The 19,635-nt window shown below is 44.9% G+C and overlaps 1 protein-coding gene across 2 annotated transcripts in view; it reads right to left on the bottom strand.

The window, feature by feature from the left end:
* LOC105499153 (piggyBac transposable element derived 5) overlaps positions 1 to 19,068 on the bottom strand; it is a 104,666-nt gene extending 85,598 nt beyond the window's left edge. Inside the window, exon 1 of one of the 2 annotated variants that reach the window (XM_011771625.2) lies at positions 18,723 to 19,068. In XM_011771625.2, coding sequence (XP_011769927.1) covers positions 18,723 to 19,053 — 331 coding nt within the window. In that variant the 5' untranslated portion in view covers positions 19,054 to 19,068. Of the gene's footprint in view, positions 1 to 13,926; positions 15,117 to 18,722 lie in introns of those variants that run through there. The other variant, XM_011771626.2, reaches the window with a different exon arrangement.
* Between the last annotated feature and the right edge of the window lie 567 nt (positions 19,069 to 19,635).

Below are 19,635 nucleotides of genomic sequence, written 5' to 3'. Positions count from 1 at the left end.
CCCAAAATACATCATTTTCAATCTGGGACTAAAAAACAATATTCAGAGCTTGAAGAAAAGAGTTACAGAAAAATGTTTGTTTTCAATAATAGACCTCAATGTCTTAAGACAATTCCTTGTAGTTTTAAGTTTACGGAGACTAAAGCGACACTCAAAATGGCTGTTAAAATGATTATCGTGAACAAATTATCATTTTCAGTAGTTAGAAGATGAAGAATTGCTGAGATCTGCCCAAGCTATGAATCCTGATTATTAAGTTCCTCCTGGAAACCATGTTACAGAAAAAAAAAAAAAATACTCTTCCTTGAATTAATGTGCTCCTTCTGTGTCTTGTACAGCAGACATTTGGCTGTGCAAACACATCCAGGCCTTTGAGTCTGACAGCCTGCTTGCTGGATTAATGAGGAAATCAGCCATGTTTCTCCCTCCCTTTCTGGTTGGCTAGCCCAGGGAATTCTGGGTAACCAAACTGATGTGTCATGAGAGCATAAGTGTTTCTTACATGATATCTATTGTCTCTTTACGGAAGACACCAAAACTAATGTTCATAGAAAAAAAATCAGAAGTTCAAAAATGATTTTATCTTGAAAGAGAGATGTATTGTTCCATTGCCACATTCCTAGTTTTTCCTCAAGTGACTGTGAGAGGAAACAATTGCATGCAGAAATATCACAAGTAAAAATTATAGTGGGGGCAACACCTGAAATTTACTCCTAAAAATATTCAAAGAATACCTTTAAGCAGTGAACCAAGGATTTGTTCATGGGCTTGTGTCCATGAAACTGCATCATGCTGTGGACTGGTCAAATCCTCAAGTCTAGGAGATGAAAGGAAGGTAAATCTTTACCTCAGAGAGCTACTGCTGGAGAGGATGGTGGAGACGTCACTGGCAGAAGCACCCTGTGTTCACAGTTGTAGCCCAAATTGCCTTGCCCAGTCCCCAGTCCCAACTGAATTTCCCTTAATTTTCACAAATACGTGGCAGAGTGACTACAGGTACAATCAAGCCACTGACAGCATGAGAGGTTACTATACCTATACTACCTTGTCAACCTTTATAATTTTGGATCTAATACAGTGTAAATTTTTTAAACAAAAGTTCAGGCAGTACTCCTGTATCCTAGAAATTCCTTCCATAATTGGCTTCGTCTTGACTTAAGCAAACATTTACTCACTTGGACAAAATGTATATTTGATGTATCTTGTGTGTATGTATGCATGTAATGTAAAAGAACAGCAGTCAATCTCTGGGACTGAGTATGATAAAAGTTAAGTAAGAACTCATGACATAGAAGGTCTTGTTCAGGGGACAGTAGTCTTACCTGGGGAAATAGCATACTGTTTTCAAATGACTCTAGAGCAATACACATTTTATTGTGAAGTAGTCAAGAAGAAAGGGGCAGTTATTAAAATGGAAAATAAATTACAATCGATTGATTTTTGACACAGGTGTCAAAATAATTCAATGGGGGAAAAGCAGTTTTTTCAATTAATGGTGCTGAAGCAACTGAACATCCACATGCAAAAGAAAAAATGGAAACCTTACATCACATACCAAAAAAACTCAAAATAGACCAAAGATGTAAATGTTAAGTGTAAAATGATAAAGCTCTTAGAAGAAAACATAGGGTTACATCTTAGTGATCTGAAACTTGTCAATGGTTTCTTAGCTAGGACACCAAAAACGCACACAAACAAAGAAAAACAGATACATGGGATGTCACAAAATGTACAACTTTTGTGCTTCCAAGGACATCATCAAGAAAGTGAAAAGACAACCCACTAAATGGAAGAAAATATTTGGAAGTCATAGATATGATAAGACTATATAAGGAATATTCAGAACATATAAAGAACTCAATTTAAAAATGAGATAAATGACTCAATTTAAATATCTCAATTTAATGAGATAAATGACTCTAAATAAATAAATTTGATAGACAGTTCTCCAAATGGGATATGCAAATGGGCAGTTAGCATATGAGAAGATGCTCAACATCATGAGTCATTCAGGAAACACAAGTCAAAACCTCAATGAGCTTCCACTTCACACCCACGAGGAAGGCCGGAATCAAAACAACAGGCACTAACAAGTGCCGGCAAGAATATGAGGAAGCTGGAACCTTCATGCACTGCCACTGGGATTGTAAAATGGTGCAGTCACTTTGGACAACAGCCTGGTAGTTTCTCAAAATGTTGAACACAGAGTTATTATATGACCCAGCAATTCCACTCCCGGGTATATGCCCAAGAAAAATGAAAACTATGTCTACACAAAAACTTGTACATAAAGGTTTTGCCATTATTCATAATAGCCAATAGATGAAAACAACCCAAATGTTCAAGTGATGAATAAATACAATGTGGTATATATATTCAATGGAATATTATTCAACAAGAAAAAGGAATGAAATACTGAGACATGTGACAACATGAATGAAGCTTGAAAACATTACACTAACTGAAAGAAGCCAGTCACAAAAATCCACATGTGATATGATTCCACTGATATGAAATGTCTAGAATAGGCAAAGCTAAAGACACAGAAAGGAGACTGATGGTAATTTAGATGGCTAAAGTTTCTTTATGGGGTGATGAAAATGTTCTAAAACTGATTGTGGTGATAGTTTCACAAACTGTGAATATACTAAAAGCTACTGAATTGTACACACTAAATGGCTGAATTATTTTATAATAAAGCTGTTACTAAAAAAATGGAAAGTGAAGAACTTCCATATTATCAAGTAAAAAAAAAAAGGATAACTTGATCAAAACATCAAAAATGGGGAAATGAGAATAAAAGCTGAATCAATAAAAGTAAGATGCAAGAAATAAAATCAAGCCTGTTTCTTATTACTTTAAATGTGTACAGATTGATTTATTCAACTAAAGGGCCTATAAGGTTGTGTTAAAATATATATATAAATCTATGCTGTTCAAGAGACATACCTAAAAGGACAAATAGGGTTGAAAATAATACACAAAACAAGGAGATACCAGGCAAATGCAAAGAAGAAGACAGGGATGGCAAAATTAACAGCAGACAAGTTGGACTTGAGCTTAAAGGCACTGATGGATAGAGTGATATTACTAAACTCATGGTTTTGGAAGAAATATAAAAGGTAGATGTATGTATGCACCAAATAATACAGCAACTAAAAATTCTTAAAATTCAAGAACATGACAAAAAGCTATTTCTCAAATGAGAATATTTCCCAAAGAGAAAACAATAAAGACATGAAGAAGAGAAACAGATCAACAGATACCCTTACTTCCCTCAAATAAGAATATACATTTTTTCTTATGCCTATGCCACATTTTTAAATATTAACTGCATATTTGGCAACAAAGAAAACCTTTGCAAACCTTTAAAATTAAAAATTTAAAGGATACTTCGTTGATCACAGTCCAATAAAATTAGGATTAAATAATCAGGTAACCAAAAAATCTTAACTACTTAGAAATTAAGAAACATATTCTTAGATCAAAGAAGAAATCAAAAGGGGAACTGGAGGATATCTTGAAAGCAATGGAAAAGAGAACACTTCATATCAAAATTTATAGAACGCTCCAGAAGATTTTCTCTGAGGAGACTTTAGTGTCAAATGCCTTCAATATTAATGAAGGTATTTTACAAATAAAAAGGAACTTTGCACTAATCTTAAGCAATTAGAAAAGGACAGCTTCTACTTCAAAAGGAAGATTTTATAAAAAAGATAAAAGTTCAAACTAATAAAAAGTAAAAAAGGACACATAAGCCCAAAGCTGGCTCTCTGAAGCGACCAATAAAACAGAAAAACCCCTCAAATGCCCAATTAAGGATAAGATAAAGAAAAGGTGAGTGTGGTGGGGGTGGTGAGGGGAAAGGCAGGGGAAAGAGTAAAGGAAAAGGGGGAGAGGCCAGATATAGTGGCTCACACTACCTGTAATCCCAGCACTTTGGGAGGCTGAAGTGGGAAGACTATTTGCGCCCAGGAGCTCAAGACCAGCCTAGGCAACATAGCAAGACTGTCTCTACAAAAAAATAAGGGAAAAAAAACTAGTCAGGTATGGTGGCACATGCCTGTAGTCCCAGCTACTCAGGAGGCTGAGGTGGGAGGATTGCTTGGGCCTGGGAAGTAGAGGCTGCAGTGAGCCGTGATCACGCCATCGCACTCCAGCCTGGGCAACAGAGCACAGACCCCCATCTCAAAAAAGGGCGGGGAGGGGAAGAGAGGGAGGATGTGCAAAAACAGACAAGATTACGACTGAGAGCAGGTATAAAAAAGCAAATAAAGTAGATATTTTTTAAACCATTAAAAATATATACTGCATGGAACTTCATGTCAACAAATCTGAAAGCCTTAGAAGAAACAGATGATTTCCTAAGAAAATATAAATCATCAAACAGATTCAATAAGTGGAAAAAATCAGAAAAAGGTACTATGACCAGACAGGTTCACAGCTGAGTTTTATCTAACCCGTAATTCTATTATTAAATGGCAAAAGCAATTAAGAAAGAATAAACCAATTTATGAAACCAAGCATAATTTTAATTCCCAAACTTGAGAGATGAGAAATTATTAACAAATCTGGCTTATGATTGATTTGTTACAGAAACTCTGAACTAATATTAGCAAATAACAGAATTCAGCTGTATATCAAAGAGATCTACATACTGAGACCAACCTGGGTTTATCCCAGGAACATAAGGGTACCTCAGTACCAGAAAATCAATAAAATTCACTTCATCAACAAATTAAATACGGAAAAAACTATAGAATCATAGCAATAACAGCAATAAATGCTAAAAAGGCATTTAATGAGTTTTTAAAAATGAAGTAAAATAGAAATAGAAGTTATTCATGAGAAGAGCTTGACAAAAGGTATATAAAACGAACCTGTATTTGTTAAACAATGAACTCCCCCTAAAAGGAAAACCCTACACACGCACATGTATGCAAAAATGTGTCATGTATGAGCACCAAGTTTTCTACATGGGTTATGTAGACAGAGATAGAGGAGAATGGAGGGAAATTCCAAACAAAAAAGGGAAAAGGGTCAGAAAAAGGACTCCAGTCAAGAACCACGTATAATATTATATTAATGCTTATCAATAAAATTACAGTTGGCCCTTGAACAATGCAGGGGTTGAGGGGTTGACCCCTAGCACAGTTGAAAATCTATGTATAATTTCTAACTTCCCCAAAACTCAACTACTAATAGCCTACTGTTGAATGCTATCAAGAAAATCATAAGGCAGAAAAAATGTATTTACTATTCATTAAGGGGAAATGGGTCATCCTAAAGTCTTTATCCTCATCATCTTCACTGAGTGGGCAGAGGAGGAGGAGGAGGACATAAAAGGAGGAGTACACAAGAGGAGGCTGAGGTAGGAGGATTGCTTGGGCCTGGGAAGTAGAGGCTGCAGTGAGCCGTGATCACGCCACTGTATTCCAGCCTGGGCAACAGAGCACAGACCCCCATCTCAAAAAAGGGCGGGGAGGGGAAGAGAGGGAGGATGTGCAAAAACAGACAAGATTATGACTGAGAGCAAGTCTTGCTGTCTCAGGGGTGGCCGAGGTGGAAGAAAATCTGTGTATAAGTAGACCCACACAGTGCAAACCTGTATTGCTCAAGAATCAACTGTATATATTTTCTCATGCATAATTTTTAACAGATCGCATGCAATATTACAACTACTAATAAAAAGCCCTCCTTTTGTTTTGAACTGCACAACCACCACCTGCCTTCCCAGTCCAAGTTTCAGGGTAACATACAGTAAGGCATTAACAGGTTCTTGGAAATTGTGACTTCAAGCAAAATAATGTAAGAAAACCAGTATTTTTTCTCATAATTCTAACAAAAAGACATTATTCAAGGGCCTGCTGTACATTGCTTTGCTTAAAGTTGCAGAAGAACCTACTGATGATGTTAAGTGAGGACTTACTGTACTTTGTGGTACATATTACCTTTAGTTGCACTCCCTAATGGAAATATGAATCAGACTACTGGTGGCAGGTCAGAACTCAGGCACAGCCATCCACACTCCCATCCGGAGCCAGACTCCTGGCTTGCCAACCTCCCTATTCTGTCTCAGAGGGAGATATTCTGGAGCTGTTAAGGAGCAGAATTTCGAGCAAAAAATTAGGTATGGTGGCACACGCCTGTAGTCCCAGCTACTCAGGAGGCTGAGGTAGGAGGATTGCTTGGGCCTGGGAAGTAGTGGCTGCAGTGAGCTGTGATCACGCCATTGTATTCCAGCCTGGGCAACAGAGCACAGACCCCCATCTCAAAAAAGGGTGGGGAGGGGAAGACAGGGAGGATGTGTAAAAACAGGCAAGATTATGATTCAGAGCAGGTATAAAAAAGCAAATGCAGTAGAGATTTTTTAAATCATTAAAAAAACATATACTGCATGAAACTTCATGTCATCTTTTGGTTTCCCTTGGTACCATCTGCATCCATCATGTATTCTGTGGCTCTAAAGATGCCTTCACACTGTCTCCTCCCAGGTGCTCCCTTAGGACCTAGGACAACCTGGTCATGTCAGCAACTCTTACACTGCATCACAATTATTTGTGGATCAGGTGTTTGTCTTCACCACCAGGAGTTATGCTGTTTGAGGGCTAGAACCTCTTCCTCTTATCAATCCCCAGTTTTTAACATAGTGCCTTGGTGCAGAGTAGGCACTCTATAAATATCTGCCAAATGTATGAAATGTATTTGAAAGAAGATATGAAGCCTACACTGAAAAACTTTTCTTTTCAGGGCTGTTCTACTTTAGTTTCATGTTAAAATTTCTACCTCTGCAGCTAATCAACTGATGGGGTGAAGGAATGTCGGCATACCCCAAGGTGCATGTGACTTAGGTTAGTCCTTTGGGATCACAAACATTGGATCACTCTTAGGAGCCCAAAAGAGACGTGCAAAGGATACTTGGCTGAGTGTCCTGTGTAGGACCCTATATAATCCCATCCGGTGCCTGGAGTCACCCCTCTGGGAGACGACAATCTAGAGGCAGAGCTGGGGCCAGTGTCTGTGTGTCTCCAAAGCTCTGTGCACATCACAATGCCTTCTGAGAGGCAGAACCAAAGACAGCTGCAGAGTTTCCCTCCTTCCCACCAAAGCACCCCACACACCACCTTCAGAAACGGGGGCTGCACTCTTTCAACTATTCCAATTTCCCCAATGTAATGTGCCTTCTTCCTAAACTTACATAATCTTTTTCAAAATGTTTGTATTTCTTCTCTGCTATACTTCTGAAGGAGACTGAGTCTATGCATTTATAATACAAGGTGTGAGTTTACCTTTGCTATTATTTACCTATAATTTACCTCTTTCGATCTTAAAGAAAAACAATTGTTGTCTCAATTTCCAGTGAGGTTCTGTTCCAGGTCTCCACTGGCATTCTGAATGCACATCCCCTTAAGATGCCACAGGCTGTGTTCCAACACCCCAGCTCGCCTAAGAAAATGCAGCCAAGGAAAACACACAGGCAATTCAGCTGAAATACCAGCACTACAGAGCAAACCAAATAGGACATTTGTATTTACCTTCGATGCTGGGACCTGAAGAAAGCAAGGGTCATTACATCAGATAAGGAAGGAGATGGAGACTGCTTTCCATGTGTGTTCTGAAGTGAATGTCACTCACAGAACCTAACGTCTTCACGTGACCCACCCCCACAAACTCAGCAGTGGAATTCCTGGGAACACTTATTTAAGATGGCACTGGTAGAAGATGTCACCTTCCCCAAATGCATAAAGTGCTCAAACAAGCCAGGTACAGTGGCTCATGCAAGCAATCCTAGCACTTTGGGAGGCAGAGGTGGAAGGATGGCTTGAGCCAGGAGTTTTAGACCAGCTTAGGCAACACAGTGAGACCCTGTCCTTACAAAAAATAAAAAAAATTAGGTGGGCATGGTGGCACCCATCTGTAGTCTCCGCTGAGACTGCAGTCTTAGACTGAGGTGGGAGGGCTGCTTGAGCTCTGGAGTTCAAGGCTGCAGTGAGCTATGATCACACCAGTACATTCCAGCCTGGGTGACAGAACGAGACCCTGTCTCCAAAGAAAAAAAAAAAAAAAGTGCTCAAATAAGAAAGATGCCCACTAACCACTCTCCGGGTGATTCCACTTGTTGACAGTCTTTCCTCCCAGAAAATCTCCCTGTATCCTGTTCCTTTATATTCTCTTTGTAACCCTGTTTCTCAAACTTGAGAAAATAGGTCTCTCCTTCCCCCTCTGGTTACTTGCAGTTGCTTTTGCCAGGGGAGCTTGCTGGAGGCTTTGAAACATCAAAACTGAATTTATCTACTGGCTTCCTGTCTGCTGCCTGGCAGAGATGAGTGCAGTGACCACTTCCCACTGAGGCCTGTTATCTGCCCGTGGGGGTCTCTCTTCTCCCATGGGCAGGCAGATGACAGACCTCGGTGAGAACTTCTGCTTACACTGCACTGTTCAGAAACCAGGCAGCAGTCCCATCTCACCGCAAGAGGTGCAGCCACTGCCCAGGATACGAGGCATTGGGGGAAGACAGGTTTGCTATGCAGTGATCATCTTTGGTTCAGAGCCCTTTACAAGGGACTTGTTATAAATTAGTTGATCTGACCCACATATACCATGTTCCACACTCATTGCTCTAATATGATTCTTCCTAGCCCCTAATCAAAGGGACCCGTTTACTCTTGAGCACTCTGTAGCTTCACTTCCTCATTTTCAAAATAGGGATAACGACAGTATTCACTTGACAGGATGGTTGTGAGGATTACATAAGTTAGAAAGTGCTTAGAAAAGCATCTGGCATATAATAAGTGATATACAAGCATTTGCTAAATGAATAAAGGGGTGCAAGCAGCTGGCTTCCCTGTAAATTCCTAATAGATTCCTGCCTATCTTGGGTGTCTCTGGGCCACTAGGAAGTGAGCAGGTTGTAGAAGCCCAAGATTGTATTAAATTCCTCAGTAGCCATCAAGTTTGGTCTTCCATCCAGGATAGAAATCCTTGTATTTGGCGGCATTGGTGCCTCCGGCGTAAGAAACTCACTCCTTCATGGAGCTGCCTGATCAACTGTTCCACTATTTTGGATGTTGGAAATGCTCAGCTTGTGAACATTTTTTACTGGCACTGAATCCCGTACCCATTTAAAAATCTACCTCTGCGTCCATCTATTCCTTTGTTCATTCAATCATTCAAAAATAACTGAGCACCTGCCACATTTTTACCAAATACTGTGACCAGAATGTCCAAGGTCTCCACCCACGTGATAAATAAATTAGCTTATGCAGGTGACAATGAGCGCTAGGAGAGACCAGAGGGAAGGTGGTGATTTTAGACGGATAGAGACAGTGACATTGGAACCAAGACCAAGCCAGCAGGCAAGGGCTGCCGTTCGAGAGTCAGGAAGAACATTCCACGTAAGGGCCCGGCAGACAGAAGATCATGTGGCCAGAGATAATGGTAGACAAGTGCCACAAGGTGACAATGGTAGGACACGTGCCACAAGGTGACAATGGAGAGGAAGACCAGGGTGGACCTACAGACCCGGAGGCCACACTAAGGAATCTGGATTTCCCTTCAGTTTGGATGGGAAGTTACTGGAGGAGTTTAAGCAGAGAAGTGAGTATATTAACTCATGTTTGTAAAACATCACTTTTCCAGCACAGCCTGGGGAAAGTGAAACTGGGGCAGGGACAATCAACAAAGGTGGAGGCTGAGAATCCAAGTGGATGAAAGCCTCACCAGCCTGGCCAAGGGGTGATACTGTCTTGGCTAAAGTTGGCAGCAATGGCAATGATATAAGAAGTGGAAGGATCTGTAGTTCTAAACTTTTTCATGAAAGTAACTTCTTAAATATATACCTAAATGTGGCCAGTTTTTCATTCTTTTGTAATAATTCTTTCTGCAACTCACAAATGAGGGGAAGGAAAGCTCTTTATACCCTGTGGGAGGATAGGCAAGCATTACTTCTCCACAGTCTGATAATTTCAGGTATTCCAGTATTCTCCCACCCCCAAGATCATGTTGTAGTTCCTGTCACCAATAAAGGTTTTATCCCATTCCCTTCTGCTGTCATTTTCCCTCCTCCTTCCTTAAAGGAAGGACCCCAGCGCTTCTCCATGGATTCTGCCCTAAGTACTCATTTCTCAACATGCTTGGCAAATCCCCCTCCCTGTGGGATCCAGGTTTGCTAAGTAAATCTACATCCATGCCTGAACCTGGAGTTTGGATTCTAGCTACAGTTACTTGCAATAGTAACAATCACAGGTGTTAAATGTTAAGATATTTTCACTACGAAAGTCTCAAGGAAGCTCAGTTTAGGGGCCAGTGCAACTGCCCATGAGCAAACTGCATGCCTTCTCTCCCCTTTGCTCAAATGGCTCTCTTGTTTGAGATACTTTTCCTTCCTCTTCACCTGACTAGTTATTTGTTCTTCAAGGTGCAGCTCAGGGGCCGCCACCTCCAGAAACGCCGCCTCTTCTCCAGCCCAGCTGGAGGAAGTAAGCACCTCTGGAATCCGGCAGAAATCCATGTTTACCCTGATCACAGCATTCACCAGAGACGCTTATCTCTTTTCCTTCACTCTGTCTCTCCTATTGGACCCCAGGGGACATGTCTAACTTATCGTTTTATCCCAGCAGGGCTCAATGTGCTGGCTGAATTAATATGAGGCACATCTCATCCATTGCTGGTGGGAGTGTAAATTGGAAAACTGCTTGGCAGCACTTCCTAAGCAGTGGTTCTCAATACCTGGTGCTTTTGCCCCCCAGGGAACATTTGGCAATGTCTGGAGACATGTTTGTTTGCTACAACTGGCGAGGAGGGGTGCTAATAACATTCAGTGGGTAGAGGCCTGGGATGCCGCTAAACATCCTGCAATGGTCAGGACAGCCCCCCACCAACAAAGAATTATCTGGCCCAAGTTGAAAGACCTTGTACTAAGGGTAAATATACACTGAATCTATGGCCTAGCAATCCCACTCCTAGGTATGTATGTCCAAGGAAGTGATGTATACAAACATCAAGAAAACAGGTACAAGAACATTTGTAGCAGCTTTCAGGTTTGGAAACAAACCAAAAGTCTACTGATAGGACACCAGGTAAATAAACTCTAGTATATTTGTACAGTGGCATACTACACAGCAATATAAAGATAGTACTGCTCTATGTGATATGGATGAATCTTACAGATAAAACAACGTAATGGGCAAAATTAAGTAATGGTGATGAACTCAGAATCATGGCTACCTCTGGGGACAGGGAGGTACTGATGGGGAAGGGGTAGGTAGGAATCTTCAGGATGCTAAGAATGTTTCTTTTCTTTTTCTTTTTCTTTTTTTTTTTTTTTTTTGAGATGGGGTCACTCTCTGTCAGCTTGTACCACAGTCTGGAGTGCAGTGGTACAAACACAGCTCGCTGCAGCCTCACCCACCTCAGCCTTTAGAGTAGCTGGGACTACAGGCATGCATCACCATGCTTGGCTAATGTTTCCGAATATTTTTTAGGGAAGGCGAGCTCTCTCTGTGTTTCCCAAGCTGGTCTCAAACTCTTGGTCTCAAACAATTCTCCCACGTCAGCTCCCAGCTGGTTGAGATTACAGGCTAGGCATGAGCTACTGCATCTGGAACTAGGAACACTCTTTACCTTGATCTGGGTGGTAGTGACATAGGTATACCCATGTAAAAATGCACTGTGCTGTGCACGAATGTCTCATGCAATCTATGTGTGCTATGACACACACAAGCTTCATTATATAAAGTAATTCCCTAGAACACTTAATCATTCCACTGTTGGTGGGAATGCAAATTAGTGCAACTCTGGAGATTTCTCAAAGAACTGATAGTTGAACAATTTGACCCAGCCATCCCATTACTGGGTATATACTCAAAGGAAAATAAATTGTTCTACCAAAGAGACACATGCACCCGTATGTTCATTACAGTGCTATTGACAATAGCAAAGATGTAGAATCAACCCAGGTGACCACTGATGGTGGACTGGATAAATACGGTGCACACACACCATGGAATACCACGCAGTTATAAAAAAGAAGGAAATCATGTCCTCTGCAGTGACACGGGTGCAGCTGGAGGCCATTATCCTCAGTGAACTAATGCAGGACTAGAAAACCAAACACTGCATGTTGTCTCTTAGAAATGGGAGTTAAACATTGGGTACACATGGACATAAAGATGGCAAAAATAGATACTGGGGACTCCTAAAGGAGAGAGGGAGGGGAGCAAGGTGTGAAAAACTACCCATTAGGTACTCTGCTCACCACAGGGGTGACAGGCTCAATCAGTCTCCAAACCTCAGCATCACGCAATATACCTTTATAACAAACCTGGACATGTATCCCCTGAGTCTAAAATAAAAGGTGAAAAGTAAATACAAATTAAAATAAAACAAAATACTCCTCTAAGAGCCATCTTACTGGTGGGCATCACATATTGGTTTGCTGCCTTATAAACAGGATGTTCTAATGGACTCTCTGGGGTACTGCTGGCAGGGGCATAAAAAGGTACATTTCTGGAAGACTCTTTCACAAAAGATATCAAAAGCCTTTAAAATGTGCAAAATCCTTACCTCAATATTGCTTTATCATTTGATGCTAAGGAGTAAATTGAGGATGGGTATATAAGCTTAAGCATCAGGCTAGGCATGGTTGATCACACCAGTAATCCCAGCACTTTGGGAGGCCAAGGTAGGTGGATCACCTGAGGTCAGGAGTTCGAGACCAGCCTGGCCAACATGGTGAAACCCCATCCCTACTAAAAATACAAAAATTAGCCGGGCGTGGTGTGCCTATAATCCCAGCTACTCGGGAGGCTGAGGCAGGAGAATCACTTGAATCCAGGAGGCAAAGGTTGCAGTGCACCAAGATCGTGCCATTGCATTCCAGCCTGGGCAAAACGAGCAAAACTCCATCTCAAAAACAAACAAACAAAAAAACAAACTTAAGTCTCAACAATGTTCACCACAGCACTAATTTAACAGCAAAAAAAGAGGAGAGAGAAGTAGGGTAATAAGCTCAGTCCTAACAAAAGCAAACCCTAGAGTATTACAGAGTCAATGAAAATATTGTTCTAAAATTTAAATGGGAAATGTTCACAATATATTAGTTACAATGAAAAATCCGGTCCCTCAACAACATGTAAGATATATGAAGCACATATTCAGTATGTCAACTACGATTATCTCCGGGAAAAGGAAGATAATTTGATTTTTACAATTTTTGATGTGGTTTGGCTCTCTGTCCCCACCCAAATCTCACTTGAATTGTAATAAAACCCACATGTCAAGGGCGGGGCCAGGTGGAGATAATTGAATCATGGGGGCAGTTCCCCCCATACTGTTCTCATGATAGTGAGTGAATGCTCACGAGATCTGATGGTTTTATAAGCATCTGGTATTTCTCCTGCTGGTAAATTCTCTCTTTGCCTGCCGCCATCCATGTAAGATGTGACTTGCTCCTTCTTACCTTCCACCATGATTGTGAGGCCTCCCCAGCCATGCGGAATAAGTCCAATAAACCTCTTTCTTTTGTAAATTACCCAGTCTTGGGTATGCCTTCATCAGCAGCATGAAAATGGAGTAACACAATTTTTATCCTTTTCCTTATTCATTTTCTAAAATGAATATATGTAACTTGTTAATAAGAAAATAATGTACAATCACAGTCCTTAAAAACAAAGGTGTAACAAGGTATGCGCCTTCAGTCCCAGCTCATCAGGAAGCTGAAGCGGGAGGATCACTTGGACCCAGGAGTCTGAGTCCAGCCTGGGCAACATAGTGAGACCGTGCCTCTAAAAAGAAGTCTAAAAAGTGAGTTTTAGAGTCTAAAACTGGGTTAGACCTCACCACCTGTTCCAGAGTATTCAAAGGGGTTTGTGAACTCAGAGACCTGGAACCCTTTCTATGGGGTTAAGTATAAGAAGCTGCTCCTACCTTTAGCTCTGTACAGGATTCTGTGGCTCCAGGAGGAACTTTGAATCTTGGTGAGCTGCAAGATAATCTTAGGCAAAGCTACATAGTAATCAAGTGCAAGACTGGGTGTCATCTTGCAGTAGCTGCGCAGAAATCAGAGAAGGGAGCTTCCTGGGAGAGCTGTTTTGCTCTTTTCCCAGGAGTCTGTTCATGTAGGGGGTGAAACTGGAGCTGCTACTGCAGTATTCAAAGCCCCACCTCCTGAAAAACAGCTGTGAGTACTCCCTAGGACAACTCAGGGCAGCAAGGATTAAACAGGGAGCTAGAGAAGAATCTAGATTCTCCTCTTCTGGAAAGTAGCTATGCCAACCACTATACCACCAACACCCTGGCAAGATTCTACTCTTCTGTATCCTGGTTGTGGTATGGATTACACAAATCATGAGTTAAAACTCATAGAACTGTATCCCCTTCCCCCCAAAACTAAAAGCAATTCATATATAACTATAAAAATATTTTTTACTGAAAAAAGTTCTAGTAAAAGAAATAAAAGGCACTACATTCCCTGATTTATTGAGTCTGACTAGTTAGATGGTGATCACTTAACCCAGTAATCTCATCACCCCCAGGAAAGTGGAGGCAGCAACTTCCTTTCCCAGTCACATGGCAGTGGCAACTTCTCGGCCACAGAGTCCTTGTGAAGATAGTTTGATAATAATGCATGAAAACACAAGTTACAAATGAGAACTGAGGGTTAGCAGTAGCAGCTCCAGTTTCACCCCCTACCTGAACAGACTCCTGGGAAAAGAGCAAAACAGCTCTCCCAGGAAGCTCCCTTCTCTGATTTCTGCGCAGCTACTGCAAGATGAGACCCAGTCTTGCACTTGATTACTATGTAGCTTTGCCTAAGATTATCTTGCAGCTCACCAAGATTCAAAGTTCCTCCTGGAGCCACAGAATCCTGTACAGGGCTAAAGGTAGGAGCAGCTTCTTAACACTTAACCCCATAGAAAGGGTTCCAGGTCTCTGAGTTCACAAACCCCTTTGGAGTCAAGGGTCTCAGTTTATTTCTGGTTTTGAGAGAAAGATTTTTCTTTTCTTGTTTGTTAAAAAGGCTCTAAACCAACAACAAACTCTAAAGATAAAACATTCAACAATGTTAATTTCCAATGCCTTATGTTTCTCTCCAGCTGCTCAAGGTCATACCTCCCCACTGAATGATTAGAGGGTTGCTGATATGGTAAATGGGGGGAGAACACACACACACACACACACACACACACACACACACACACTCTCTCTCTCTCTCTCTCTCTCTCTCTCTCTCTATCTCTCTCTCTCTCTCTCCCTCTCTCCCCCACCCCCCTTCTATGAAGTCCAACCTCTAATAGAAAGAGCGAGCAGCTCAGATCCCGGCCAGCCAGGACAAAGGACTGACAAACCAGACGGAAGCCCTGGAGCATCTGTGAAATCTTGTCTGTTCCTCTGCCTCCTCCGAGAAACGAATCACAAGACTGCTCAGAATAAGAAACCAAAAGGGCAGAGGCTCAAAAAGCAGCCGGGCCTGAATTTCATTCTGTTTCCAAAGAGTGAGCTCACATGCTGTGTTGGTTATTTGCACAGTGGGCAGGCAGGCTGACAGCTTGAGGGGGCTATTTTGGGGGGATATATGCTGCAAGTCTGGTTAAGAGAAGGTCCTAGGCTCTGCACTCCCAGTAGGCATTTCAGCTCCCAGGCAGATCATGCATCTCCACAGGGGTTAAGAGCCCAACAGCTAGCCTGGCAGGAACAGCGTGTGCATTTAAGTCATCCCGAGAGGATCCACACCTCAATGCACAACCAGAACCTAAGTGAGGTGAGAGAGGAGACAAGAGGAGTGAGCAAGGGCCCTCTCCACCCATAACTACTGGCTGCACTTCTGGAGAGGCTGATCCAGGAAGCTAAATACACTGAAAAATAGAAGGAAAGGGCTGGGAAGACAAGAACAGCCTGAAGAATGGCTAGGATTTCCAACCTGAACTACAGAAATGGTGCTTTTAGGGCTGGCGCAGGAACTAGCACTGCTCCCTTCCTTCCCCTCCTCCTCTCAGCTGGGCACCAAGTGTCTCCTACCCTGTGCACTCCCCTTATGGTGGGTGTGGGGGGATGTGGCAGCTCCCACTACAACTCATAATGGTCCCCAGTGTCTACCTCCCTCATGCACAGCCACTCTGCAAAGGTTTCTAGGTCATCCTTCCGATTAAAAAAAAACCCAAAAACCTAGCACAAGCAATACACATTTGCATACAATACCCAGTTACATGCACACATTTACATACCTGCACATTTCCATAAAATACACATTTATGTACATACACATATACCTGTTTTTACAGTAGGAGCAAGGCAGGAAGCCTCTATCAGATCTCGAATTTTGTTTTTTCCTCATCTGATTCCAGCAGCAAGAGCAATTTGGATTAAAAATTTTCCATTATAAAGCCTGATTAGAGATAGAAATGCCACCTGCTTGCTTTCCTCCCCACCCCACTCTACCCATCCAGTGAGATTTGTTAATAAACGGGGGAACAAAGATGGAAGAGAGATCCAGGCTGCATTCTTTGCAAGTGAGGAGCGCACGCTTGTCGGAGCGTTTTAGATACTGTGCTCTGGCAAACCCCAGCAGGCTGATCCTCTTTGCTCTCAGAGTGGCTGGGGTGCAGCTCTCAGCCTCTTAATAAACACATCCATCTCCCTCCACACTGGTAGGCGCAAGGATTTTCTCTGACCAAACCCACGCTTCTGCATCTATTTTCAGCCCCCATAAATCATATTCCATTGTTTTGGGGAAATCCAAATTCAAGTTTTAACAGGCCATCAACCTCATCCCTCCATTCCTCACCACTCCAAATTTCCCTCAGGGTGAAATCTGCAAAGAGGAAATTCTAAATCAGATGTGGACTTAAAAGGCAAGCTCCCACACAGGGCAGGAAAACAAAACTGGGTAAAAATACCAGCAATAACCACTAATGTCTTTGGTTAAAGGGCCTGACTGATTCTTTGGTACAGGTGTGAACTCAGTGGGCATCTGCAGGAAGCAGAGTTTGAACCTAATGCTAAATGACACACGATCCTGCTCTTCATGACCGTAAGTGCTGCGGTGGCTGGATTAAATGGCTCTGCTGCAGAATTTCTCCCATTTCAAGGTTACTAAGAAATATAAAATGGATTTAAAATTTATTTCAGTGTGCCCACCCTTCTCAAATCAGCACATTCAGGATTCTTACTCATAACTAGGCTTGACCTAGTACAAGTTCTCTATTTTGCCCTGAGACACGGAGAGACTTGCTGTGCAGTCCCAGGTGGACCTGTATCTCAAATGTTTCCAGGATCGAAATTAGATCACAGATGCTCACGGCATAAAGTCTGCCAAACCAGGTCTGTGGACTGGTACAATTCTTAAAGAGCCAATACCGAAAACAGCTGTCTAGGGCCAGGAGGTCTTAATGACATCCTGGAAAATACAGGACAGTATAAAAGGACTATACAGAGTCAATGATTTTGAAAATTCCCAAGCTCTTAACTACAGCCCAAATGCATATGCTTTAAAATGTACCCACCCCCAAAGCAATGCACAGCTAACTGTGACTTTGCAAGCCCAGCTTTAGCTCCACGCATCCACACCGCAGCCTGCCAGAGGTCTGCAGACCACTCCCTACTGAGAGAGTCCAGCTAACCCTATCGGCCTCCCAGCAGGCTGCAGCATGATGTCCAGATCCAAGTCCAGGCACCAGCTGGAGGTCCCTTGGGCCTGCCTTCCCATGTGCCGTGCCGTGTTCCTGACCGGTTGGACAATAATCAGAGAAGGCCACAGGAAAAGCCGCATCATGCCCACCGCGGCCACTCCCTGGCTCATCAACACCGGTTGCGCGCACTTCTACGGAAGAACACAGCATGCAGGAGCACGGGCCTGCTACAGAAGGCCGTGGAACAAGAAACACCAGCATGAGAGGGCAGCTGGTCTGCAGCTTTCAAAGAAGGCAGAGGCTGCGGAGCTTCTGCAGAGGAAGTGGTGATATTTCAACAGCCAACTCCCACAAAAACAGAGAGTGAAGAGGAGTGGGGCAGCCGCAGCAGCTTCCAGCACCCCAGCCACCTTCTCCAGGTATTCGGGGCTTGTCTGTGACCACAGTGGTAAGCAGGACACACCTGAAAGCACCTTCTGGCGGAAAAGCAAACACCTTAATGCTGCCCAATCGGTTCCTTCACTCCTCCCCATTCTTAACAAGAGATCTGGAATAGCGCGGACAGGGAAAGTTTCTCCGATTAAGGAGAAAACTACACCGCGGGTGGCCTCTCCCTCAACTCTCACTGGGCCATCTGCAACCTGCCTCGCCCCCGTCACCTGCCGTAAGGCTCGCTCTTGGGCTGTTAGTGAAAAAACGACTCCACCTGCCTCCACCAGCCACGCCGGGCTTTCAGAAAAGCCCCCTCAACTAGGAAAGCCTAACTTCAATCCACCCCTAAAGTCCGACCCACAGGTGTGACAGGCTTCCCGTGCAGGGGCTGGGGTGCTCCCAGGAAGTGAAGGAAAAGGTACCCGACGACCTTGTCACTGGAAAAGAGCTGACCACGGCCTCCGCCTCACCCTCTCTACCCAAGGGTTCGAAGCCCCCAGGCGCAGTCAGACCGATCCCCACTCCTGCAGACTCATTTGTTTCCGGAGAGACACCCACAAGCCAGCCCACGGAGCGTCTGGACTCGCCCGCCCCAGCACCCACGCCTCCCCCGCGCCGGGTTCCAGCACCGCCCCCGACACCCACCCGCGGGCCGCCCCTTACCGCCGGTGTCCTCGAAGCGCGGGGGCGGACGGTCCCGCAGCGCGGCGCTCCAGCCCGCGCCGGCCTCGTCCTCCTCCGGCTCCTGCGCGTCCGGGGCGCGGGGAGGCGGTGGGGCGGCCCCTGCGGGTCCAGGGGGCTCCCGCTCCTCGTCCGAGGAGGCGGCCGAGGAGGAGCGCGAGGCGGCCGAGGTGCTGTAGAAGGGGTTCCCGCCGCTGTCCGGGCCGGACTCGCCGAACACGTCGTCCGAGATGTGCAGGCTCTCGTAGCGCGCGCGGGCAGCCTCGAGCAGCGCCGGCGCCCTCCTCCGCGCGCCCCCGCCGCCCTCGGCCATGGCCCCGGCCGCCGCCCGCGCGCCCGACCCCCACAGTGCCTCCCAGCCGCACGCGCCGGGCCCCGGGCCCGCGCCGCGGCCCGCCGCCCCCCACCAGCGCAGCCCGCAGCAGAGCGCCCGCCGCCCCGTGCCCGGCCGGCCCGCCGTCTTGGCCGCCTCGGGCCCAGCGCCCGGGAAAGCGCCCTCGGAGCTCGGGCGCCGCAGGCTGCGGGCCGCAGCGGGAGACGAGCCGCGCGCGGGGGTGGCAGGGGCTACCCAGCGAGGGCGGGACGCAAAGGCTGCGGCCGAGACCAGGCGCCGCCGCTACCGCCACCGCCGCGGCTGCGTCTCCTCGGCGCCTGCCGCGTCCCTGCGCGCCCTCCCCACGGCCTCCGGCGCTGGGCTGCCGACCTTCCCGGGCGCGAGCCGCCGGAGGCGGGCCCCGCCCCCTCGCACCTCCCGCCCGCCGGCCAATGGGGAGCCGGGCCCGGACGGCCGCTGGGGAGCTGGGCGGGCCCGGCGCGGGGAACGCCCCCACCCTCCTCGGCGGGGCGGGGCGGGGCGCGCAGCTGGGGCTCGCGGGAAGGGGGAGGGCCGCCGGCG

Source organism: Macaca nemestrina, chromosome 1, assembly GCF_043159975.1.
Source record: "Macaca nemestrina isolate mMacNem1 chromosome 1, mMacNem.hap1, whole genome shotgun sequence".
Lineage (NCBI taxonomy): Eukaryota > Metazoa > Chordata > Mammalia > Primates > Cercopithecidae > Macaca > Macaca nemestrina.
The sequence above is the reverse complement of the archived record's forward strand: the minus strand, read 5'-3'. Positions and strand labels throughout refer to the sequence as shown.